This window comes from Oncorhynchus clarkii, chromosome 25 (assembly GCF_045791955.1).
Source record: "Oncorhynchus clarkii lewisi isolate Uvic-CL-2024 chromosome 25, UVic_Ocla_1.0, whole genome shotgun sequence".
Taxonomy (NCBI): Eukaryota; Metazoa; Chordata; class Actinopteri; order Salmoniformes; family Salmonidae; genus Oncorhynchus; species Oncorhynchus clarkii.
This window is the reverse complement of record NC_092171.1, coordinates 24,741,618-24,767,577: the sequence shown is the minus strand read 5'-3', so window position 1 is coordinate 24,767,577 and position 25,960 is coordinate 24,741,618. Positions and strand designations below refer to the sequence as shown.

The window sequence follows — 25,960 nt, the reverse complement described above, 5'->3', positions numbered from 1 at the left end:
CCCCATGTCACCTGTCTGAGTCACAGCCCACCACCCCTCTCTACAAGATGCCAAGACACCATGGGCACCAGGTGGCCGGGAGTGTCATCTCCATGGCAACCCTGTCTCCCTGGCGCGGTGGGGATCGGCCACCAAAAGCCTGGGTACAGAGACGGACGGTAACACTAAACATTTAATCTCCCCATCAATCTGCCGCTATGTTTCTGATGGATGCCAAGTAACGATGGAAGCTGCTTTAAGAACAGTGAGTGACCTTTAGAGTAGTTTGGCTCCAGTCCTGGATGTGACTGCAGCAGAGGGTGGAATAGGGGATGGTTACATACTGTCCCCTGGTGGAGACAGGCAACCTTCACCCCATTTCAATTGTTACAGAAAAGGAAAATTCAATACTGTAGCTTTATAGCGAGTATTCTGGATGTTTTCTGGTCTGTAATTTGTGATCAATGACTCAATGTTTGAATAAATAGTAAGGAGAGGGCTTCTACTTACTGTCAGCAGCATATCAGCATTTCAATTTAAAAACAGTGTCCATGTTATTCTGTATAACAATGGTCTACGAACACATAACATGTCCTCAATTGGAATACAATATTATAACTGAAACTTCCTTAATTAAAAACGTTTATTTTTTTTAAATAAATGCATTTTTTTTACAGTCTGAAACAGCCGGCCATGCACTGCTGCTCTGGACATTGGAGGCAAACAAACAACTGTTATAGGAGGAAAAAACTAGGCTAAGTTCGCTTCTTTTACTTCAGTTCACTTACGGCCGTTTGTCTCAAACTCCAAGGTCTACTTTAACAAAAAGTGTCTCCTCCATACCAAAAACATTATTCAATTAAAAGCTACAAAAGTTATCAAATCTGAAAATGAAGTGATACATTTTTGAAAAGGCACTGAACAGCAGAGTAAGGGTTTGGCAGCCTAGGGATGTGTCATTGGTGGTAGTTTACAGAGCTAGAGAGTAAGATCAGTGCCAAAAAAAATGCAAGAAAATAGAATAGCAATGTAATTCAGCTTATAGGAGAGACAACAAGAAAATAGAATAGCAATGTAATTCAGCTTATAGGAGAGGCAACAAGAAAAAAGTACATTGAAAAGCCCTTTTATCAATGTTTGGGTAATAATATCTAGTGTGAGAAAAATCTGAATTAAATCCCAAACAACCTGGAGTTTGAGACTAGTGATATCTTCATATATATATATATATATATATATATATATATATATATATATATATATATATATATATATATATATATATATATATATATATATATATATATATATATATATATATATATATATATATATATATCTTCATGTTAAAAACTCAATAAGACCGTAACATTGGCAGGCACACATTTTCATACTACACAATGTTGACAGATGGCTTTCCCTCTCTTTTCTGCAAACAAAAACACACTTCCCAAAAAAACAAGAAAAAAAAGCAGCAACAAAAGAACTGTACAATTCTATAAAACCTGTGTTTTAACATTAGTTACAAAAAACTAATACTTCATTTAATGTTCGTTCATACAGAGGGCAAAGAAAAAAAGACTTTGCATAATTAATTCTTCAAACTTGGTGACCTGTTGCTGGTGCGTAATAATGATAATGGTGCTGAATAATAACACTATATGGTGTAAGATAAAGAATGGCATTTAAAAAAATAGGCTGCACTTGGGAATGCTGTTATTAAATGGTAGTATCCCTCCAGCTGTACTACACACGCACAATGCATTTGCAAGGGTCTGAGTCTCAAGGCAGAGCGGAGGTCTTTCCTTCATGCTGTGGACGCTGGACAACCCTATATGGCTGGCAGTATGTATCTGAGCCAAATCATTTGGGCACCACATGTTCCATGACAACATTCTTATTTACATTTTCAGTAATTGCCTCAGAACTTGCCCATGATACCCATTAAAATTCAATCTCAAACAGAGTATCCTTGAGTGACCCCTTCAACCTTGAGAGTAGCTATGAGAACTAGGCATGGTTATTCAGCGGTTTACAGATAAGAAACTACAGGACATTCACCCTGCTTGAGCTCCTGTTGTGCTGACATGTTAACTAATGCAGACAAGAGAAGCGCTACAGTAGGTGTATACCAAGGCTGTTTAAACTCTCCAAGCACACTTGTTAGCTGTTGTATGTAGTGTTTCACACAGAGGATAGGAGACACTCACTGGAGGTATGCTCAGACAAAAATAACAATTAATTGAACTACAGCTTATTCATTAAGGGATGCGCTACAGACTCCCCTAACCCTAATTCTACACTTAACCATTACCCTAACTGTTACCTCAGCAAGGAGTTGCTTATCAACAGATAGCATGGCCATCTGTAGAGCATCCACAGATGGAAAATCCAGACTATCCAAATAAAGTGTGACCAGGGATCATACATATACTGGAGAAGTGCTTACTGCGGAAGTGTGACTTCATATGGACTAGTTAGATCAAAGTGAGAATCCTTCATCGAGTGGAGAGGACACAGTGCCCAATTCTCTCCATGAGCTCTGCGTTCCTTAACCTTTCCTTAACGACGGAAGGAAATGACCTCACATCACTTCCTGTCTCTGCTGAGAAAGTAAAAGCGTGTCACTGTTTTGCCGATACTCTTACTCTGCGGATTACTACGGCCTATAGTCACACCAGACTGAGTGAATGTGGATGTACAATACGTGAGAGTGAGGTGGCACTCTGCAGCATAAATTAGACAGTATCATAACACAGGATGTCAGGCAGTACACAAACCACAACACACCACTTCAAAGACCCCGAACAGTACCACACCTCACCAAAATGACGACAATAAAACAAAACAGGGATAAATAAATAATGTGATTCTTCATACGAACTGATATATGGTTTTGTGGGCTGGTCGGATTACGATGAGGTTGAAGGGTCAATTTGATCAGTTCCTTCAGGGGAGTCAGAGTAGAAGGGGGGATTAAGAAATAGTCTTTGGAATGGAGAGGTCTCCTGATGACATGTGATAGGTTCTCATGGACCTAGCTTTGTGATAGCTGCTTGAGGAAGAGGCTGCTGTCCCCAGTGCATTGGAGAGGGATGGGTGAGTGGAGAGGGGTCATGGGAGGGGAACGACTCCCAACTTCCTGTCAAATAATGTGGGCGATGGGGGAGCCACAGGCAGGGTTTGGAGTTAGTCTGGGCTGCAGCGTTGCGCAGAATATTAGTGTTAATGCAACAAAAATAAAGGGCATCAGCTTCTTAACAACAATGGCAATAATGGGTGGCTGCATTGGGCTCTAAAGCATGGTTCCATTTAAAACCACCAAAACTTTATAACAAATAAAATAAACCCATTTGATTTAGCCACCACCCTCCCTCCCCTCTTTACCCTAAACTCTGACCCAGGGGGTCAAGTAGTCAGACTCAGACCCAGCCGCTGGTCAGCTTGTAGAACATCTCCTCGTCCAGAGACTCGTTCTGGTCTTTGGCGCGCGTGGACAGGAAGATGTAGCCTCCGATGAACTCATGTACCACCTTACAGTCCACCTCCGCACATATGAAAGCCAGGCTAGGCTCGTCTGCAAACTCAACCGTCACCTAGGGCCACAGAATGATCACACAGTTAAAACTATAGGAATCTACAACAGAGAACAGAGATTCTCCTTTTAAAATGTACTAACCATGTGAAATGCCAAGCTAAGATGAAGCTAAAACAAATTGGTGGTATCTGTTCAGAGTATTAAATGCCTCGTCTTTAAAACAGTTTATTTTTCTGGTCTATAAGCTGAAATCCATACCATCTTGATCTCCCAGTTGACATTCCACTGCTTCATGTTGGCAAACCTCCAGGTCTTGATGGCGTCTCCGGTGCTGGCATCCATCCGGATGAGACGGTTGTAGGTGATGCCAATCAGCTCTTCCCTCTTCCCACCCTGGAATCTGTCAATTACAGAATTCCAAGTGAGCTCACTGCTTGGAATGTGCTTATTGGAAGTAATAAGCTTATTGATTTTCAACCATGCATCTTTGAAATCTGACAAAATCTCTGTTCGCTGTAAAAGAACAATCCCAAACACAGAGGCAGGTGGGCAGACAGAGAGACCTGGGGGAAGAGATCTGTTATATCAATAAAGGAGTGTATGAAGAGACTCTGGAGGAGAGGGGGACTCACTTGGCCAGGAAGTGAGTGATGCCAAACTCAGGCAGGGACTGCCATGCCTGGATGAAGCGCATCTTGGCCTCGATCAGACTCATCTGGGCCACATTCTGGTGGGCCTCTAGGATCCGGGCCGAAATCTGATGAACACACAACAAAAGACTGTTGAACACACACACACACACGTCACAGACCACCACTCTGAAACCAAGCCCCAGACACACACCTGCACAGAAACTCACATGGCCCTGTCCTATAACCTCCCTATAAACCCCCAAACCCAAAGACACCCAACACCTCCCCATAAATATAGGAATGCACACAAGGTAACCAAATTAAAGTATCAACAAACATTTGAGATATGTGACCCTCCACAGAGGCCAGGCTAAGGGCCCATGAAGTGCCTCCCCACCCCGGTGTATGAGTCAGTGGGATGAGCAGAGAGATGCTGACCTGGGTCTTCAGGACAGACCACTACACTATATTAGCTTCACATTTAGAGTGTGTTAGTAGTTGGAGAAATTAGAGGGAATGAGAATCGGACAAAACACACACTAGCAATCACCCTTGACCGGGTATATTTTTCTAAATGTTAAAGGTGAAACTAACTATTGAGACTGTGTTACAGATCTACTGGTAAATCAAAACACGACCCGAAGACAAACCCATCTCCACTTACCAGGTCCCTGATATAGCCTGGCTGAAGAGGAAGGGAGGCAGACGGAGGGATGGGAGGACAGCGCAAAAGGAGGGAAGAGAGAAAACAGAAGGAAAGAACAAAGAAAAACAAGCAAATGAGAACAAGGCCAATGAGCAAAGAAAACAGCTTCAAAACAACGTAGCATAATCAGAACAAGCTAAATTAAACAGGAACATTTTGATCTCTGCAGGATCATGCAGCAGTCTCCATGGGGAGAGAAGCCAGCAGCCGTCTCCATGGGGAGAGAAACCAGCAGCCGTCCCCATGGGGAGAGAAACCAGCAGCCGTCCCCATGGGGAGAGAAACCAGCAGCCGTCCCCATGGGGAGAGAAACCAGCAGCCGTCCCCATGGGGAGAGAAACCAGCAGCCGTCCCCATGGGGAGAGAAACCAGCAGCCGTCCCCATGGGGAGAGAAACCAGCAGCAGTCCCCATGGGGAGAGAAACCAGCAGCAGTCCCCATGGGGAGAGAAACCAGCAGCAGTCCCCATGGGGAGAGAAACCAGCAGCAGTCCCCATGGGGAGAGAAACCAGCAGCAGTCCCCATGGGGAGAGAAACCAGCAGCAGTCCCCATGGGGAGAGAAACCAGCAGCAGTCTCCATAGGGAGAGAAAACCAGCAGCAGTCTCCATGGGGAGAGAAACCAGCAGCAGTCAGTATCTGTCAGGGCAAGCAGAGGGTTTAGGACACAAATTATTACAAACTGATTTACAAGTTTGAAACATTTCATTGGAGCTATTATGACAGTAAATATGGTTTTATTTTAGACTTAAGTAGCTACTGTACTGTAGGGCAGGCCATTCATCTTGTGTTTGCAATTCCTTTCATGTCCACACGGTGGGAACACATACCAAGGCATCACACAGCTCAAGTAAACACCACTACAGCCCTCTGCATTAGGTTATCTAGCAATATCCTGTTTGTTATTGTGCCTGCCCAGTTAGCTTTCTCTTATGTAAAACTATGTTTAGTTAGGAAGTTAGGAATCCATCTAGCCTAACTCCCTTTGATCTATAAATTCCTTTGCATATCTGCTGGGAATTGCAACGTGGAAGTCACATCGGGGGAGTCGGAGGAGAGGAAGTTAAGTATGGAGAGAAAAAAGGAAAGAGCAGAGGCAGCACCCTGCAAGCATCTCCCACAGCACAGCTGACTGACACAGTGGCAGGTTGACCTTTATCGTCATGAGTCGTCATGAACGCAGAACTGAGCAATTTCCCTTAGATAGGCCAGCTGCAATGAAAACGTTTGCTATTTTGTAGGAATTCATGACAACAAAAATGTGCTTTTTGGTCTTAATTTCAGGTTAGGGTTAGACATTAGGGTTAGCAGTATGGTTAAGGTTAGGTTAAAAATCAGATGTTATGACTTTATGGCTGTGCCAGCTAGTGACCACTTTGCAAAGTTCTCACCAGAACAAGATTCATGACGAAAAACATTGACCTGCGACTGAGTAGCTGAAAGAGTGGCTTTTCCCAGCCTGGTTTCCCACTCTGCATTCCCAGACAGGACTCATTTCCTGATGCTCCCAAACAAACAAACTCCCAAACATACTGTATGTCCACAAGCATACAATACACGCACTCTCTCACATACACAACTACAGTACATACACAATCGCATGAAGGACACACACACCTTCTCTGAACACACCGCCAGCGGCCCTGTCCAGGCGGGAAGTGAGGGGTGTTTCATGTGGTGCCTTAGGGACATCCCCTGCCTGCCTGGCTGGAGCTCAGACCCATAACTGAGCCTGGAGCTGGGCCAGAACCACACTCCCATACAGACAGACCCACAGGCCTGGGGAGAGAACTTAGGAGGGGTGCTACTATGAGATGTGAGGAGAGGCCCATTTTTTCTCACACATGCATACTACACACACACCTATCCTGTTTTTGGGCAGCAATGCAGAATAAACCAGTCTCCTTCTTTGGGACAAAAACACCATTCCAGTGTGATCCAGCAGACACGGTAATGACTGTTTTTAGGATGTCGACCCTGGATAGACATTTCCTGTTTGATTAGCTCTCTCCTCCCTTCCCACTCACACTATGAGTGGTCTTTCCCTATGCTCTTCTTCTAGACGACCCAGATTCACGTAAGGCTGACGCTATGGTTACAGTCCAAAACCAGACTAGTACCGAGACATCACTTAACCAACACACAAAAAGAACCTCCAACTTTTCCTATACAGCTTAAATCAGAACCACATTGAGTGAGTAAGGTGGGAAGACCACTGTTACCGGTATACGCATCAGCCTGTTATTTACGTTGGAATTTGCTAAATAAAGAGCACAATTTTACTGTTACTTAAAAACTTAAGTTTGTCTATGAGGGACTAATGCGTAAATGTGACTTTTCGTCATTGGTTGGCTTTGGGTGGTTTATTTCGGATTTCTCAGTAAGACAACTCCTTTAGGTTGAGTCTCTTTCTCTGGCTGTGACTCAACCTTTAGTAATATATTAATTTCTTCTTCTCCTTTCCTTGTGTGTAACTGGTGAAATGGCTAGCTAGTTAGCGGTGCGGGCAAGTAGTGTTTAAAAATCGGTGACGTCACTCGCTCAGACCTTTAAGTAGTTGCTTCCCTTGCTCTGCAAGGCCCGTGGCTTTTGTGGAGTGATTGGTAATGATGCTTCGTGGGTGACAGTTGATGTGTGCAGAGGGTCCCTGGTTCAAGCCCGGGATGGGGCAAAGAGAGGGACAGAAGCAATACTGTTACTTGAGCACAGATCTGGCAGGATATGGATGGGTGAAATTAACATGGTGGACCTCTATCCAGTCAACTAGCTTCCTTTCAGAGGTAAATGACAGAAGGGAGACTAGGGAAGGAAGCTGATTAGAGTAAGGAAATAGCCTTTGAACGTGACTTGTGGTAATCCTCTCCTTTAGACTGTTGTCCTGGGTTCCCCTTGGAGAGGGGAGAGAGGGCGGTTGCATTCCTGTGCAGGACAACCCAGATGCCAGGAGGCACCCCAGGCCAGCTGGGAAGTAAACAACAACCTCCACCCTGAACACTGCTCTGCCTATCTCTTCCCCCTTCGTCTCTCTCCATCCTAGACTATCCTTAAACCTTCACCTGACTAACGTCAACTCATCTGAACATGATTAAGGGTTGCTTTTTGTTGCCATAGCTTTTGTCAGTTCACTTGCAGTGTAGCAATATGCATCTGTATGCATGCATATTTGAATCCAGGGAGTGATGGGCCAATCATCTATTGTCTACATTGATGGGGTCTCCTCTCCACACAGCCCCTGGCTAGTTACCTGCTTGTTCTTGTACTTCTTCAGGTAGCGCGGCGACACCAGGCACTCAGAGTTGATGTCGTTGGTGACAGCTGGCTCGGCAATGAACTGCGGGTCAGGGTTCATGTGCTGCATCTTGAGGAAGGATAGAATGTTCTGGACCTCCAGGTTATAGGAGCTGTCTGCCATGGTCTTCCCCTTAGAGGCCAGGCGGCACGCTGCCATCCAGTGGGCATATGGCTTCTCCTGCATGGGAAGGAGGGAGGTGGTGGTTATGCTGAGGCCAATGACATACAAGGCTTTTCATTAGGTCCTAGAGCACTTTCCGATGTGGTAACTGCAATATTTTCACCTACACTCCAACTATTGACACAAATCTGATCAGTCTTAATATGTTTCTAAGTCGCTTTTAAATGTAACACCATGAGTAAATGTATTGCATTCTTGACATTGTGACAGATAGTCCTCCATGCAGCCAGTGGAAGCCAGAGAGCCACACTCACAGCGTCACACCGCAGCCAGATCTCGTTCATGCCGTCAGCCACTGGGATTAGCAACTTGATGTTGAATTTCTGACTGGAAATGTTCACATCTGGTGTTACCTCGCAACCTACAAAGACAAGGAAAAGTTCAGAGGAAGGGGACAGGAGGGGGTCAAAACCATCTATCACACACCACCGGGATCACACACTTAGGTCATAAAGGAACTGTTGCCTTCTTCTGTGTGTGTGTGTGTGTGTGTGTGTGGGGGGGGGGGGTCCTGGTACCTCTTAGATTCATTTGGAGGGAGGGTGTCCCATGAGCCTCCTCTTTGCTCTTGTAGCAGGAAATTGTGATGTCCTTGAATGTGCACCAGTACTGCTTGTAGCCTTTCAGTGTCAGCTTTTTTGGCCTGGAAAATACATAGGAGAGAGAACGAGAGAGGCAGCGAGAGAGCGAGAAAGGCAGCGAGCGAGAGGCAGAGCGATAGCCAGAGAGAGGCAGCGAGAGGAGGCAGAGAGCGAGAGGCAGAGAGCGAGGTACATGGGAATAGAAGCGCAAAAGGTGTTTATGTGCACCATGTCATCAAGTACAGACTTATCCGCAAAGGGTCAATTTGACGGAAGCACATCTCCGCTGGGAAAATGTTTTCATGCAGACTTTGGAATATTCGCATGAGAATCTGTCACCAGTTGGATGGAAACCTAGCTCGTCATCGGTGTTTATCAAATAAAATTTTATTGGTCACATACACATGGTTAGCAGATGTTAATGCGAGTGAAGCGAAATGCTTGTGCTTCTAGTTCCAAGTGCAGAATATCTAACAAGTAATCTAACAGTTCCCCTACAACTACCTATTACACACAAATCTAAAAAGGGGTGAATGAGAATATGTAAATATAAGTATATGGATGAGCGATGGCCAAGCGGCATAGGCAACGTGCAATAGATGGTATATACATGTGATGAGTAATGAAAGCATAATAATATGTAAACATTATTAAAGTGGCATTATTTAAAGTGACTAGTGATCCATTTATTAAGGTGTCCACTGATTTGGTCTCAATGTAGGCAGCAGCCTCTCTTGAGTTAGGGATTGCGGTTTAGCAGTATGATGTCCTTGAGATAGAAGCTGTTTTTCAGTCTCTCGGTCCCAGCTTTGATGCACCTGTACTGACCTCGCCTTCTGGATGATAGCGGGGTGAACAGGCAGTGGATCGAGTGGTTGTCGTTCTTGATGATATTTTTGGCCTTCCTTTGACATCGGGTGCTGTAGGTGTCATGGAGGGCAGGTAGTTTGCCCCCGGTGATGCGTTGTGCAGACCGCACCACCCACTGGAGAGCCTTGCAGTTGAGGGCGGTGCAGGTGCCGTACCAGGCTGTGATACAGCCCGACAGGATGCTCTTGATTGTGCATCTGTAAAAGTTTGTGGGGGTTTTGGGTGACAAGCAAAATGTATTTAGCTGATGCGCCTTCACCACACGGTGTGTGGGTGGACCATTTCAGTTTGTCTGTGAGGTGTACGCCCAGGAACTTAAAACGTTCCACCTTCTCCACCACTGTCCCTTCGTTGTGGATAGGGGGGTGCTCCCTCTGCTGTTTCTTGAAGTACACAATCATCTCCTTTGTTTTGTTGATGTTGAGTGAGTGGTTGTTTTCCTCACACCACATGCCGAGGGCCCTCACCTCCTCCCTGTAGGCTGTCTCGTCGTTGTTGGTGATCAAGCCCACTACTATTGTGTCGTCTGCAAACTTGAAGATTGAGTTGGAGGCGTTCATGACCACACAGGGAGTACAGGAGAGGGCTGAGCACACACCCTTGTGGGGCCCCTGTGTTGTGGAACAGTGAAGTGGAGGTGTTTCCTACCTTCACCACCTGGGGGCAGCCCGTCAGAAAGTCCAGGACCCAGTTGCACAGGGCTGAGACCAGGCCCTCCAGCTTGATGAGCACTATGGTGTTGAATGCTGAGCTGTAGTTAATTAACAGCAGTCTTACATGGGTATTATTTATGTCCATATGGGATAGGGCAGTGTGCAGTGAAGGATGATTGCATCATCTGTGGACCTGTTGGGGCGGTACGCAAACTGAAGTGTATCTAGGGTGGCCGGTAAGGTGGTGGTGATATGATCCTTGACTAGCCTCTCAAAGCACTTCATGATGACAAGTGAGTGCTACGGGGCCGTAGTCATTTAGTTCAGTTATCTTTGCCTTCTTGGGTACAGGAACAGTGGTAGCCATCTTGAAGCATGTGGAGACAACAGACTGGGCTGGGAGAGATTGAGTATGTCCGTAAACACCAGCCCGCTGGTCTATGAATGCTCTGAGGACGCGGCTAGGGATGCTGCCTGGGCCATTTAGCCTTGCCGTCTGGGCCAGTATTCTTGCGAGGGTGAACACGTTTAAATGTTTCACTCACAAGAAGGAGGGGGCGCAGTCTTTGTTAGTGAGCTGTGACAGTGGCACTGTATTATCCTCAAAGCGGGAAAAGAAGGTGTTTAGTTTGTATGGAAGTGTGACGTGTCCGCAACGTGGCTGTTTTTGTAGTCCGTAATTTCCTGTAGATCCTGCCACATACCGTATCTGAGCCGTTGAATTGCGACTCCACCTTGTCACTGTACTGGCATTTTGCTTGTTTGATTGCCTTGGAGGGAATAACTACAACTGCGATCACATAAAATAACAATCTCTGAACACCCTAGCCGAGTTCCCAAACAACTCGACATATCCCGTTGGATCTATTATCCCCGCCCCCCCCCCCGCTCAGTCTCAATTCTGTGTTCCAAAAAAAAAAAAAAAACAGGAACAGTTAGCAACGCACGTCTCCCCCTCCCCACCAAAGAAATGCCTCATCCTCTCCACCCCACATTAAGTGACAACGTCCAGACCACATTAAAAAAAAAAGGAGGGAGAAAAATTCAATAGCCCAGCCTACATATACCTCCCCCGAAGGACATAGGGCTAATCGTTTGGACCAAATAAAACAGAAATGTTGGGGCAAATCCTTAATAGGGATCAATAGGATAAGTTGCTTGTTTTTATTAAAACATAATATCAACAGGATAAGGCCATAGGCATAAAATTGACACATTGAGCTTCCTGTTAGGTCTGTAAATGTATTGTAATCGACAGCCTATAAATGGTGGAGGCCAAAGTGAAAATAATACCTACAAATAATAATTAAAAAAGGGGAAATAAAAGTAGGCTGAAACATTACTAGACCTTGGTTAGGCTATAGAGCCTATCCCTCTCTCAGCTAAAAGAAAATAAATACAAATTAGACGGCTATAATGACATTTAGCAGGGTGGGTGGGTCTTTGGATATCAGCTATAAGTCGTCTTACCTCCATTAGTAATAACAGTAATCGCTTTTAGTCATTGGTCCATTTCTCAGTGACCAGGATTGTCCTTCAAAAAAAGGTTTAGCCTCTTCTGGAGTTTTGAAGTGTTGCAGGGCTCCTTGAAGAATCCTGAGTTCGTTTGGGTATTTGAATCCCCTAAAGATGCCTTGGTCAATGGAGTATTTCTTCACCACGTCAAACACTCTGCGCTTTTGGCGTATTCCAGCTGACAGGTCCTGGTGTAAAGTGAGTTTGGCATTTCCCACTAACGGTGTTGATTTTCGCCGCCTGTATGACTCGTTCCTTGTCAGTGAATCTCAGGAAACGTAAGTGATTGGGCGCGGTGGTTGTCTGGCTGCTGGTGGGGGCCTCAGTGAGCTCTCTCGAGTTCTATGGGCCTGTCAGTGGACAGGTGGAGCCACTCGGGAGTTAGTCTTGCGTATCAGTGGCATGTTCCCTCTTCTTTTTTCGCCCAGATTTAATAGAACACAATTATTGCTTCGCCCCCTGTTTTCCAGGTCCTCTGTTTTCTCTTCCAGATGCTCCATTTTCTTTTTAGCATATGCTATTGTTTCCATGGTGTCGGTCAGTGAGTTTTCCATGGATAGCATCCACCCCTCTGCCTTATCCAGGCGCCCCGCGTTGATGCTTATCTTGTTGTCAGGCAAAGCATTTTCCAGGGTTGTCACCCCTTGCCACCTATCACACTGAGCTGAGACTTAATGCAATCCAATTTGATGTTGAGCTCTGTACGTTGGGATGTCAGCTCAGAAAGGATGTCAGCTCAGAAAGGATGTCTTCGACAGAGTGCGAGGTTGGCATTTGTTGGGCCTCGGGGGGATGGGTTCTCTTGCTCCTGGCTAAATGGCACTAGCTTTTACTTGGAGGCTTTTTCCGTAGCTAATGCTCGAGTCCGGGTAAAAATGTTACCTGTAATGTCGCCTTTTGAAGCCGCCATTACTTTTTGACTAAAGCTAAAGGAGTTAACTTGAAGTGGAGGTAAGATTAGGAATTGGAAACTACTTGTGCGGAGCTCTTAGTTCATGCGGCCATCTCGTTCAAGGGTCACGTGATCCCCCTAAGGTCAGTTTTGAATTACTCCTTAATGGTTTAGATTAGGGTTGCAAAATTATTTCAAGAAATTCCCTGGTTTTGAAGAACTCCTGGTTGGAGGATTCCGGATTTCCTGCTTATTCCCTCCAGATTCCGGGAATCCTCCAACCGGGATTTGGGAAAATCAGAGAATTTAATTGTAAGTTCCTGGCATTTTGCAACCTTAGTTAAGATTAGGATTTCAAGATGATACACTACAGCTACAGCTGCGATTAAAGACAACTTCTACAGCAGAAGCAGTTATTGAACTCACTTGAAGACTTTGACGTAGTCGGCCAGTTCAGGAATGGACGTGATATCACCCTGAGAGGAAGAGAAGAACAAACACGTTTATTGATTAAAGGAGAAGGGTAGGATTTTGCACAACTAACAATGATTTCAGCATTGCATATAAAGGAACAGTTGTGTAATCAAGCTTCAACTTCCTCAGATAAGCTGTATAAACTACAGTAATTTGGGGAGGGGTACGTTTAACAATGGCCACATGTGATACCAACTACAGTATTTAACCTTCTGAACAAGCCTCTTGCATTGCAGTAAAGTAACATTCAGTGAACTAAAGTAGTACCAGGGTGTTGTAGACCTATCCTCCCTCCAGGGTGATCGCCAGGTCTGACAGGGTTAGGGTTGGGGTTAGTATAGGACAGTCTTGCCTCCCTCCAGGGTGATCGCCAGGTCTGACAGGGTTAGGGTTAGTATAGGACAGTAAGGTGTAGTACCAGGGTGTTGGAGGTCTTGCCTCCCTCCGGGGTGATCGCCAGGTCTGACAGGGTTAGGGTTAGTATAGGACAGTAAGGTGTAGTACCAGGGTGTTGGAGGTCTTGCCTCCCTCCAGGGTGATCTCCAGGTCTGATAGGGCAGCGTCCACCTCGTCCACCTCCTTCTCACTGTTGTTCATGTGGTTTCCTGACGACATGATGGACAGCTTGTTGATGTGGTACTGGGGGACAAATAGAGAAGGGGTTAAGGTTTAGCTTAGTCCTTTACTCTATATGCCATGAAGGTGACATGTCATTTCAATACCACATGATCAAATATTCTCCTGTTTTATATTGAGAACATCAATAGAAAAAATTGAAAAAAACATATTCACTTTTCGGTTTTGCTCCACTGGGTTGTTTCTATGTACACTACCGGTCAAAAGTTGTAGGGCTCAAATAAGCAAAGAGAAACAACAGTCCATTTAAGACATGTAGGTCAGTCAATCCGGAAGATTAAGAATTTTAAAAGTTTTTCCAAAGTGCAATCGCAAAAACCAAGCGTTATGCTGAAACTGGCTCTCACGAGGACCGCCACAGGAATGGAAGACCCAGAGTTACCTCTGCTGCAGTGGATAAGTTCATTAGAGATACCTGCCTCAGAAATTGCAGCCCAAATAAATGCTTCAGATTTCAAGTAACAGACACATCTCAACATCAACTGTGTATGAATCAGGCCTTCATGGTCGAATTGCTGCAAAGAAACCAATACTAAAGGACACCAATAAGAAGACGAGACTTGCTTAGGCCAAGAAACACGAGCAATGGACATTAGACCGGTGGAAATGTGTCCTTTGGTCTGGAGTCCAAATTGGAGATTTTTGGCTCCAGCCGCCGTGTGGGTGAGATGTGGTGTGGGTGAACGGATGATCTTTGCATGTGTATTTCCCACCATAAAGAATGGAGGAGGAGGTGTGATGGTGTGGGGGTGCTTTGCTGGTGACACGGTCTGATTTATTTAGAATTCAATGTACACTTAACCAGCATGACTATCACAGCATTCTGCAGCAAAACACCATCCCATCTGGTTTGCGCTTAGTGGGACTATCATTTGTTTCTCAACAGGACAATGACACAACACACCTCCAGGCTGTGTAAGGGCTATTTGACCAAGAAGGAGAGCAATGGAGTGCTGCATCAGATGACCTGACCTCCACAATATGACTGTAAAACAAAGTATGTGTACAGTGTGTAGCAACCATGTCGAGACAGAGTGGCTTTGGGAGGGAAGGGTATGATTTAGTAGAGAAAATGGGTGGGAGGGTCAAGATGCTGCAATCTCAGCAGTGACTGTAAATGTGTCTTTAATAGAAGCACATGTGAGTAGTACAGACTTGGGACATCGCGTGCAACATTTCTACACTGATTCACAATGGAAATACCATCTCGTCTGTTCAGAATCCTGTTTGTAATATTGGGGAGAGTCCCTGACCTTGCCTGGCCATTCACGCATTATCATGTGGACCAACGAGAGTCAGTCTCAGAACGGCCTGATCCACCCCACAGTGGCACTAAGCCTATGACTCACCAACACTCAATACAACTTGTTGACAAACGGTATTTATACTTTCAAGCCACCCCACCTCCCACTAGTCCCTTTCGATATATGAATGAACAGCTGCCTAGAGGGAGGGAGGGAGGGAGTGAGGTGGTGTGGGGGTGAGAGGTAGAGGGGGCTGGAAAGGAAAAGAGGCATATTTCAGGACGCTGTGGCGGAAGCGCTCATAGCCAGCTAGGGTTTCAGAATGTAGGACAAAGGCTTCTCCCTCTATGTCACAATGGCCTTTTCTCAATTGGATTTGCTCACCTCCTGCGTCCTCTCTCCTCCTTTGCCTCCTTTTGAAAAAGGTCAAAGTTAAACGAGGAGAGTCGGCGAGGAGAGTGAACGTGTTTGGAAATTTGTTTGCTTGAAATGAGACGGTCATTCTCCACACGCACGTCATTACACAAATTGTTTACAGGGGGTTGATCCCAAAATAAATGTGTAGAGTAATCCCAAAAAATGTGTTCGGAAAAACATAAGTATCCTCAATGAAAGGTGGCTATCGAGAGGGGAGGACACTCCTGTTTACCTACTAACAAATTGCCACAACACTCAACCACTTATCGGTTTCCGGGTGACGGAGGAGAGAGGACAGTCTTTTGCCCAAATGAGAATCTCCCCATACATCTACCTCCGACACCTACACTACACTGTGTTTCTGGGATGTGATTTACTGGTGTGTGCGTTGTATGTATAGAGTTGGAATTGGGAGCAGTAGGCTGATTTGCAGACCATGCCCTGTGCTTTTATTCTCCACCCTATGGACTCCAAATACAGGCCTGTTTACTGAGCTGGACATGGCTGGCTAGTCGCTATACTTAGACAAGCTGACATATCCAGGTGATAGCCTGCTAATGCCAGCCAGCTCCCTGGACACAGACCACTTAATGTAATAAACCCACCCCTTCTCTTCCTGCCTGACTTTAGGGAAACCTTAGCCATGACTCCAACAGATACCTTTAACTTAGCAAGAGAGAGTGAGATAGCTGTGCTAACAGACAGGTAGTGACAGGCTAGCTGTTAATCCAAACAAACTGCAGATCAGCATCTCCTCAGGGGGGTCGAAACACTAAACCCTCAACCAATGGTGTATTAATAAACGTCTCGGCCCCTGTTGGAAAACGTAGCATAGTAGTTAACAGCTTTCAGTGTAAATGGGGATAGAGGAATGTGTAGGAGGCTACAGGTCCGGTTGGAGTGGGTGTTCCATCCGGTAGTTGTGGGGTGAGTCCAGTAGCCTTAGTGCTGAGTAAATAATAAAAATGTATGTTATTGTTCGGTTTTTAAAACAACTCATTCACCAATGTCGGATCAATTATTTGAATTCCATTTCATTGTTTTTTTCTCTAAAAGATAAATCAGATCAAGCCCAAACTGTGTGATGTAGAAGGGAGTTGTAGTTTCCAACAGGCCAATACTCAACATAATTACCACATTTTCTGTGCTAAACTAACCACAATGACCAGCAAGCTGGTCATTTTTTAGTAACTGCAAAACACCCGTCTCAACGTCAACAGTGAAGAGGCGATTCTGGGATGCTGGCCTTCTAGGCAGAGTTCCTCTGTCCAGTGTCTGTTCTTTTGCCCATCTTAATTTTTTATTTTTATTGGCCAGCCTGAGATATGGCTTTTTCTTTGCAACTCTGCCTAGAAGGCGAGCATCCCGGAGTCACCTCTTCACTGTTGACGTTGAGACTGGTGTTTTGCAGGTACTATTTAACGAAGCTGCCAGTTGAGGACGTGAGGCATCTGTTTCTTAAACTAGACACTAATGTACTTATCCTCTTGCTCATTTGTGCACCAGGGCCTCCCACTTTCTATTCTGCTTAGAGCCAGTTTGCATTGTTCTGTGAAGGGAGTAGTACACAGCATTGTATGAGATCTTCAGTTTCTTGAATTGTCTCGCATGGAATAGCCTTCATTTCTCAGAACAAAAATAGACTGACAAGTTTCAGAAGAAAGTTACTTTTTTCTGGCCATTTTGCGCCTGTAATCAAACCCACAAATGTTGATGCTCCAGATACTCAACTAGACTATAAAGGCTAGTTTTATTGGTTCTTTAAAATCAGCACAACAATTTTCAGCTGTGCTAACATAATTGCAAAAGGGTTTTCTAATGATTACTTTGAAAATGATAACCTTGGATTAGCTAACAACATGCCATTGGAATACAGGAGTGCTGGTTGCTGATAACGGGGCTCTGTAGATATTCCATAACTATATATATTCCATAACTATATATATATATATATATTTTTTTTTTTTTTTTAAGTGCCTTTTCCAGCTACAATAGTCATTCACAACATTAACAATGTCTACATTGTATTTCTGATAAATGTTGTTATTTTAAATGGATAAAAAAAAATTGCTTTTCTTTCAAAAACAAGGACATTTCTAAGTGACCAAACTTTTGAACGTTAGCGTATATATAATTGAGTTAAATAAAGCAGCATACAAACATGGACTCTTTGTTTTCTTAAGTAAGGCAGCTCCAAAATGCAGGTGTTTCAGCCTAGCTCAGTGCTTTCTGTGGTGGTGGGGCAAGATAGCAGAAAATATAGAGCGCGTCACCATGATTGGCTCAGTGTTCTGTCCCTCATGGGGACACTATATCACCACCAAGTCTAAAGGAAGCCCATTGGGTGCTGCCATAGAGTTATATTAGACGTGCCCATCCAAGAAGGCCAAGGTCATTGGCCACAGATAAAATTACATCAAATCACATTCTCTACAGTAGCTTTGATTGGACTAATCATGTCAACATCACACTTTAAAAATCTTAGCTAGCAGTCATCATGAATCAAGTACACTGGAAAATTATTTTTAATCCTTGTCATATGAAGATAAATTACAGATGAAACGCATCGGTGCTCATCGGCCATTGGACAATATTACACAACAAGTTGAGCTACAACTGGGGAAATGCGTTTTGAACTTTCATCCAACCCTAATAATTTTGTATATTTTCACCTCTTAATTTCACCTATTTTGACTTGGTGGTGCACACGTAGCCTATAACCCGTTTTTGAGAAATGTAACCAATCAATCATCGAATCTTGTAAGAGCTTTCATTATCTGTTTATTATGCCCCCTTTCTTTATCCGACTGTTCTGACTTGGTGTACAGGGAGAACACTAAAAACGACCAATGTTTTGAATTCTGTCGCTGTACATTTCAAGTGTGCTGAACAAACAGTTATATTGACTACGTCCATCCTAGATCCCTCATTAACTTCTCCGATATAGGGGGCGCTCTTAATTTTGGGATAAAAAAACGTTCCCGTTTTAAACAAGATATTTTGTCACGAAAAGATGCTCGACTATGCATATAATTGACAGCTTTGGAAAGAAAACACTCTGTCGTTTCCAAAACTGCAAAGATATTGTCTGTGAGTGCCACAGAACTAATGCTACAGGCGAAACCAAGATGACATTTCATACAGGAAGCGCCCCAGATTTTTAATGCGCTGTGTTCCAATGTCTCCTTATATGGCTGTGAATGCGCCAGGAAGGAGCCTACACTTTCTGTCGTTTCCCCAAGGTGTCTGCAGCATTGTGACATATTTGTAGGCATGTCATTGGAAGATTGACCATAAGAGAATACATTTACCAGGTGCCCGCTTGGGGTCCTCCGTCGAAACAATTGCGTAATCTCCAGCTGCGTGCATTTTTCCATTTGGTTCAGAGGAGAAACCAAACTGCCACGAATGATTTATCGTCGAATAGATATGTGAAAAACACCTTGAGGATTGATTCTAAACAACGTTTTCCATGTTTGTCGATATTATGGAGTTAATTTGGAAAGTTTGGCGTTGTAATGACTGAATTTTCGTTTTTTTTCTTAGCCAAACGTGATGAACAAAACGGAGCGATTTCTCCTACACAAATAATATTTTGGGAAAAACTGAACATTTGCTATCTAACAGAGTCTCCTCATTGAAAACATCCAAAGTTCTTCAAAAGGTAAATGATTTTATTTGAATGCTTTTCTTGTTTTTGTGAAAATGTTGCCTGCTGAATACTAGGCTTAATGCTATGCTAGCTATCAATACTCTTACACAAATGCTTGTGTAGCTATGGTTGAAAAGCATATTTTGAACATCTGAGATGACAGTGTTGTTAACAAAAGGCTAAGCTTGTGAGCCAATATATTTATTTCATTTCATTTGCGATTTTCATGAATAGTTAACGTTAACGCAACAGGTTAATGTCTTCATCGAAATTACAGATTGCCTCTTATCCGCTTGTCGTCCCCTTATGCCATAGTTTGCACATCTCAATTGTCAGTAGAAACCACATTTGTTTAAAACCCTTGTGTAGTCTTAACATTCTGTATACTCCCCTTGTCCTAAGGATAAAAAAAATGACCCGACTTCTCTAAACCCCTAAAAAAAAGCAGCTTAATTGAATTTTAAACCACAAATCTATTTTGCATGAAGAAACAACCTGTTATTCATGAAACTTTAGGAATATCTAAATTTTCCCTGTTCACAATGCATAAAGACCGCATTTAAAATCAGTGGACACCACTTTTTTATTACAACACCTGTCATAATTGTTAAGTCTTGACTCACGGTTATCAAATCGTAGCATTCTTGAGAAAGTGTGAAAGACTTTCATTGGCACCGTGGCTCGGAAAATCTCCCTTCCCTCTCTGCATCCCAGAGACTACACGTAGCCTCGCCTCGGGACCTAAACACGCCCACTAAAATTAGCAGCCCTATGTAGGCATGCAGGTCAATCTCATCCGTCCTTTTCCAGTTGTCTCCATATTTACAGAAACCCTCCAAATTTGTCAACTCCAGATGTGATGAACATGTAGAACGTTGATGCGATGTCCTGGTCATGGACAACTGCATGTCTTGTGGGTCCTGGGGTCGTCCTTATGACATTTTGTGCTGCCATCCTGCCCTGGTTGTCATATGGTGACAAGGACCATGTTATTTTGCTCTTCTTTGACCAAAATGTCTCAGCTTGGGGGATTTCTTCTTCATCTGAAGATGATGCATCGTGCTTTGGGTTGTATTCTTGCCCATCTTCTTCTGCAGACACCTCATCCTCTACTAAATCATTGTTCATTTGTTCCTCCTGGACATCTGAAAAGAAATCTGATCTACGACCTGTTGGGCACTGAACCGTGCACTCATGGCTTCAGCAAAGAGAAAACTGGAGGGACTGTCATCTGCAGTACCTTTATAGCCTCTGACTGCATTCCCCATTAGTAAACAATGCTTTCAAGAAATGTTTATTTTGTCTGAAATGTTGTTTATTTTGTCTGTGAACTTGAGTCATGTGGGGTCGTGGAGGGGAGATGCTGCACATGCACAATAAAGTTGTGTCTGAGTTCAATCAGTAGCACACAATCTCAATGTCTCATTGTGTGGGTGTGTCTTTAAAATGTGTAAATGATTTTATAACTGTCTTAGGGTCGTTTTTGACCAGGCAATCTTTGTACCCTGGTGTTTTACAGTTTTCATGGAAATATGAACAAAGGCGATGTTTCACTTTTTCTAATTTTGTGGTCACTCTAGGAAAAGTCATCAAATTTCAAGTTGAAAAAAATTTCATTTAGGGGGTTGTCTCTGCTGTTAAACATACTGTCGGGTCATTTTTGACCCTTAAGACAACACAAGGGTTAAGCAAGTCAGCCAGATCAGCTTTTTTAAAGGCAGTAAATGAGGCTGAATGAACTGTGTTGCTGCCAGACAAGGCTCAGCTGATAGCCAGGTGTAGCGGTGGTAAGGTGTTGGGACTGCTGTTGGGACAGCTTTGCCCCACCAAGATTTGCATGCTAAAATTGCCACTGACAACGACCATAATCCACTGTGCACCTACTTGTCCAGTCAGTGCATTTCTTTTACGCCTGCTATGTTAGGATAGCATGGGGCAGACAGAGGTTGAGAAAAGAGATAAATGCAGGGTAGAGAGCAGTTGCCTCGCAAGGTATCTCTACCTGAAAATACATGATCTAAGTGAATGATAGCTAGTGTTCAGCAGTCATAAAAGTATGCCTTATTTACATTGAATAACTACTAAAATAGTGATTTTTATCAGACAGCATACAGTAGGCAGCAGCTCTATAGAGATGAGATGAAATAATACAACTAATGTAATATACACAACAGATATTTTATTAAAATAATGTAAATAAATGGTCAGTAAGAGATAAGCAGTAATGGGCAGTCACTATCATCATGGGACTTTTATTCATTGTTTCATTCTGTGTTGTTACAGCATTCAACACACATTTCATATAAAAATGTATCAAAACCCAAAAACCGTGTTTATTTTTTAATAACTGAACCCGAAACCGAACGGACCTCAAAAAGCACTAAATCGCTCAGCACTAGTAGCTGTGGTTACCCTATAATTACCCGTTGGGGTGAGGACACGCTGGCGCCCCCAGGTCCTGTCACTCAGGCTTTACGAGGGTCGGAAATAGCAAGGGGCGTCACAGGCGTCACAGGCGTCACAGACAGGATCATTTTGGTTTCATTGCAGTTGTTCCATGAAAGCATACAATATTGCATACAGTTAAAAGGACAATTGGACAACCTCCTATTCATTATCGCCAGCACCAAACAAGTGTCTATATACAATACATAAATACATAAAGGATGGACACGCCAATTCATTCAATGGTTTTATTTATTTTCACTATTTTCTACATTGTAGAATAATAGTGAAGACATCAAAACTATGAAAAAACACATATGGAATCATGTTGTAATCAAAAAAAATAAGTGTTAAATCAAAATATAATTTTATATTCTTCATTGACTGACCTTCATTTCTTAAAGTAATGATGGACTGTCATTTATCTTTGCTTATTTGCGCTGCTATTACCATAATATGGACTTGGTCTTTTACCAAATTAGGCTATCTTCTGTATACCACCCCTACCTTGTCACAACTGATTGGCTCAAACGCATTAAGGAAAGAAATTCCACAAATTTACTTTTAACAAGGCACACCTGTTAATTGAAATGCATTCCAGGTGACTACCTCATGAAGCTGGTTGAGAGAATGCCAAGAGCTGTCATCAAGGTTTCTACATCAAAGACTCAAGTATATTTTGATTTGTTTAACACTTTTTTGGTTACTACATGATTCCATATGTGTTATTTCATAGTTTTGATGTCTTCACTATTATCCTACAACGTAGAAAATAGTACAAATAATGAAAAACCCTGGAATGAGTAGGTGTCCTAACTTTTGACCGGTTCTGTATGTGCTAAGATAAATGTCCTAAAAAAATGCTTCCTCTGTGACATCACGTGGTAGGTTTAAAAGTAAGAAAAACAGATTTTCAAAACCTTTTCTCTCCCCACATCACTGTGAATCAGTGTTTTAAAATCATTTTTAAAAAAGTAAAAAAAATGTAATGTAACTTTTTCACACATGTAGACTGGTATTGTGCCGGAGATAATGAAAACGAGGTTGAAAAGTGGTGGAGTTTGAGTACCGAAGCAGACCAGACACCCACCACATCCAAGTCTAACCCCTGGGCAACACGCCCATTCAATTCATTAGTTGTTCTGCAGTGTTCTGTTCAACGGGCAGTGAGCCCATAGAGAAGATAACTACTGGAGGGCTTAGTAAGCAGTCCTCAACCAGGCCAATTAACATGACGCGCACGCACATAGGCGCACACACACACACATCTCACCTGCAGAGCGGCGAACATCATCATCTCCTCCTCAGTGCACTCTATTTCCTCAAGCAGGATGGCCCACTTGGCCTGCTCATAGAGCTGGTTCACCCGGATGGCATCGTACTGCAGGGGGGAGAAAACATAGCACTAAGCCTGCCTCTTCACAAGTACATAGCATAGACCCACACACAGCACTCAGAGACATTCCAGCTGAGAAAACAGGACGGCCCAGAGGGGTACTTCCTCTCCACTCTACGCCCCCAAAAAATCTGCCAGCTGCAGATGTAGGCTGGTGGGGTGTGTGTGTGTGTCTATTTTGCTTGTGGTGTGTAAGCTGTTACACAACTCAGAGAAACGCAATAAAAGTTGAGAAACCCTAAAGTCTCATCTGATGGAAAAACAAGTCCATGTACTGTACCTTGGGGTTGAGGTCAAAGAAGCTGTGGTATTTAAACCGCAGGAGGAGCACCTCGTTCTCCTTGACATCCTGCTCCATCAGAGACCTGGACGAGTCCAGCCATCTTCACACACACCCGAGAAATAAAACACACCATATTTGACAGAACAGTGACTGTCACACTTCTGAAAGAAGGTTCCACAAACAGAATGACCTCAGTTTTAATAAAGTTGTGAAACAGGGGCCAGTTGCACTACAGCAGACAAGACTGGTGCTAGATGGTTATTATTAGGGCGACTCACCCCTGGTTGATCTTGGCCTTGTCCAGGAGGGACTGGGACTTGTAGAGTTTAGCCAGGATATCGGGCGAGGATATTGGCTGGCTGACAGCAAGGATGCTGGGATTGCCCTCAGAAAGGGGGCTATCTCCGAACCAGGCGGTGGTAGGGGACAGGGGGCTGCCGTCTCTGGAGTCATAAGTGGGGGTCATGGTCTTACTGTACAGGCCTGGACTGGAGTAGATGCTTCCTGCAAACCAGACAACATGTGTTGTACCCTGGATTAGACTGAGGAATGTTGGGCTCAATTCCATTTCAGTTGGAGAGTGATTGAAATTCCAATAAAAAAATGTATTTTCAATTCTTAGATTAGAATTTCAATTCACTTCCTAAATTGAAATTGATCCCAATTGTGTAAGTGACATCCACCAAGACAAAGACATATCACAAGTACCATACCTGCAAAACACTGAATACGATAAAACAGTCACAATACAGTCCCCTGCAACAGAAGGTACTGAACGTGTGAGTGTAGCGCAAAGCACAAGTGCCTCCAAAAAAGTGACCATTGTTCCACAACACACACTTGCAGCCTGTGGTTGGTAGCACCACCGATCTGACCGGTGCTTGATGCCCTGCCAATGCTGTTGATGCGCTTTATCATGCACATGGTTCATACGATCATGATCACATGGTCCACAACCTGAGAGGTGCACAGAGCAAACTATACAGCACAACCAGCAACATATGAGAGGGGCAGTGGAGGGTGTTACACAAAAGTGTTAAAGATAGCATCTCTCTGATTTGTTTGTGTTCCATTTAGGGGAAAACGGTGGATGTGCGTTTGGAGGGAGAGATTGGGCTCCCTTGGCTGGAGAAGTGCTCATATATAAAGAGTTGTGTGTGTATGAAAAAAATAGAGATCTATTCAGATTGAAGCCATTGATAATTGACCTAAGACATAAATAACCAATGTGAAACCATGACACTTCCTGTTGGCTAGCCTGTAGTAACAGCCCACACTGACCAGGCCCCGTTGGCCTGAAAAAACAGGCAGGCCAAACCACTAACCACAATCTCAACAAGAAATGGCCTGTGTGTGTGTCTAATACAGTCAAAGTAATGAGAACAGCAAGGGTTTCTAGAAGGCTCTATAAAGGTCGACTCATAAATGCAGGGAGGGAGGCAAGGCAGGTCAGCTAGAGCGCTGCTCTCCCATACGGTCACAGGAGGAATCCCAAACATCTAGGGAAAGCTGATAAGAGTATATACTGTCTACTCCCAGCCGTTGACTTTCAGTGGGACAGTGCAAATGGGCTGGAGGGCACCAACTATGTTAACATTTCCTAATCCTTCAACCCCCTTCACTGGGGACTGCTAGGGTCTGGAGGGGTAGACCACCCAGCGCTTTGTCACCATATAAAAGTGTCTGTTTCTACACATGGCTTCTGTATGGATTTGGGATGGGGTTGGTCCATTTGAAATTGGGTGAATGTATGGTTGTGGACATACCATCCTTCTTCCAACCACTTAATCATTTTATTTCACTCTTCCTGGTACCTGCTGAGCAAACCGTGAACAGATTTCTAGCAAAACAAACACATAGTGAGCAAAGCTGGTTTTAGTGAGCTTGGTTCTGTTGGAGTGCGGCAAAGCCTATCTTGTAACCAGAGTCAGCTGATTTCCTCATTCAGGTGACAAGGGCAGCAGCTGGCTTCCTATGGATACAGCCTTGTCAGGTGACCAGACCATCACTCCAGCTGAAGGGTGAGGGGGTAAGGGAAACGGGAGGCCGTGAGGAAGGGGAGAAAGCAGACAGAAGACCAGGAGAAACCTTACCTTTGACCGGCCCAATGTAAATTATCTCAGAGGCTGGAGTGGGAAAAGAGAAAAAGGAGGAAGGGAAGGAAAGCAGAGGAAAAGGAACAAAAACAAGAGGACAGATTAAAAGAGATATTAAAACAAGGAGATATTTAAAAGACAAGAGGAAAAAAGAAAAAGTAGGGAGTAGGAGTTTTTTTTAAAGAACATGGATGAGAATGAGTACCAGGGAAGGGCACTGCCAGTATGCCAATCTAACCAGCCCTAGATTAGATCCCGTTGCCCCCTCACAACAGAGGAGAAAGGAACGTGGTATGGCAAACCATGGACAGTTCCTATCAAATTTCCAATTGAAAAGCCAGGCAGGGCAGGGTGTTCGTTGGAATGACCCAGTGATACATAACATACCTACTGAAATTAAAGTCCTGGACATAACTTTACATGATGAGAATATTGTAGAGCTGATCATCTGAGAGGAACAGCAGAGTAGCAGACCCCATG

The 25,960-nt window shown here is 43.9% G+C and overlaps 1 protein-coding gene across 12 annotated transcripts in view; it reads right to left on the bottom strand.

Moving 5' to 3' along the window:
* Positions 1–608: 608 nt before the first annotated feature.
* Positions 609–25,960, bottom strand: part of LOC139384151 (fermitin family homolog 2-like) — a 69,044-nt gene continuing 43,692 nt past the window's right edge. For 3 of the 12 annotated variants that reach the window (XM_071128841.1, XM_071128843.1, XM_071128838.1), the window contains exons 5-17: positions 25,478–25,510; positions 23,663–23,888; positions 23,382–23,484; positions 22,979–23,086; positions 13,816–13,950; positions 13,264–13,313; positions 8,845–8,969; positions 8,581–8,687; positions 8,099–8,323; positions 4,814–4,834; positions 4,150–4,274; positions 3,776–3,917; positions 609–3,575 (exon numbers count right to left, since the gene is read on the bottom strand). In XM_071128841.1, coding sequence (XP_070984942.1) covers positions 3,402–3,575; positions 3,776–3,917; positions 4,150–4,274; positions 4,814–4,834; positions 8,099–8,323; positions 8,581–8,687; positions 8,845–8,969; positions 13,264–13,313; positions 13,816–13,950; positions 22,979–23,086; positions 23,382–23,484; positions 23,663–23,888; positions 25,478–25,510 — 1,574 coding nt within the window. In that variant the 3' untranslated portion in view covers positions 609–3,401. The remainder of the gene's footprint in view (positions 3,576–3,775; positions 3,918–4,149; positions 4,275–4,813; positions 4,835–8,098; positions 8,324–8,580; positions 8,688–8,844; positions 8,970–13,263; positions 13,314–13,815; positions 13,951–22,978; positions 23,087–23,381; positions 23,485–23,662; positions 23,889–25,477; positions 25,511–25,960) is intronic. The other 9 variants (XM_071128846.1, XM_071128840.1, XM_071128842.1 and 6 more) reach the window with 4 other exon arrangements.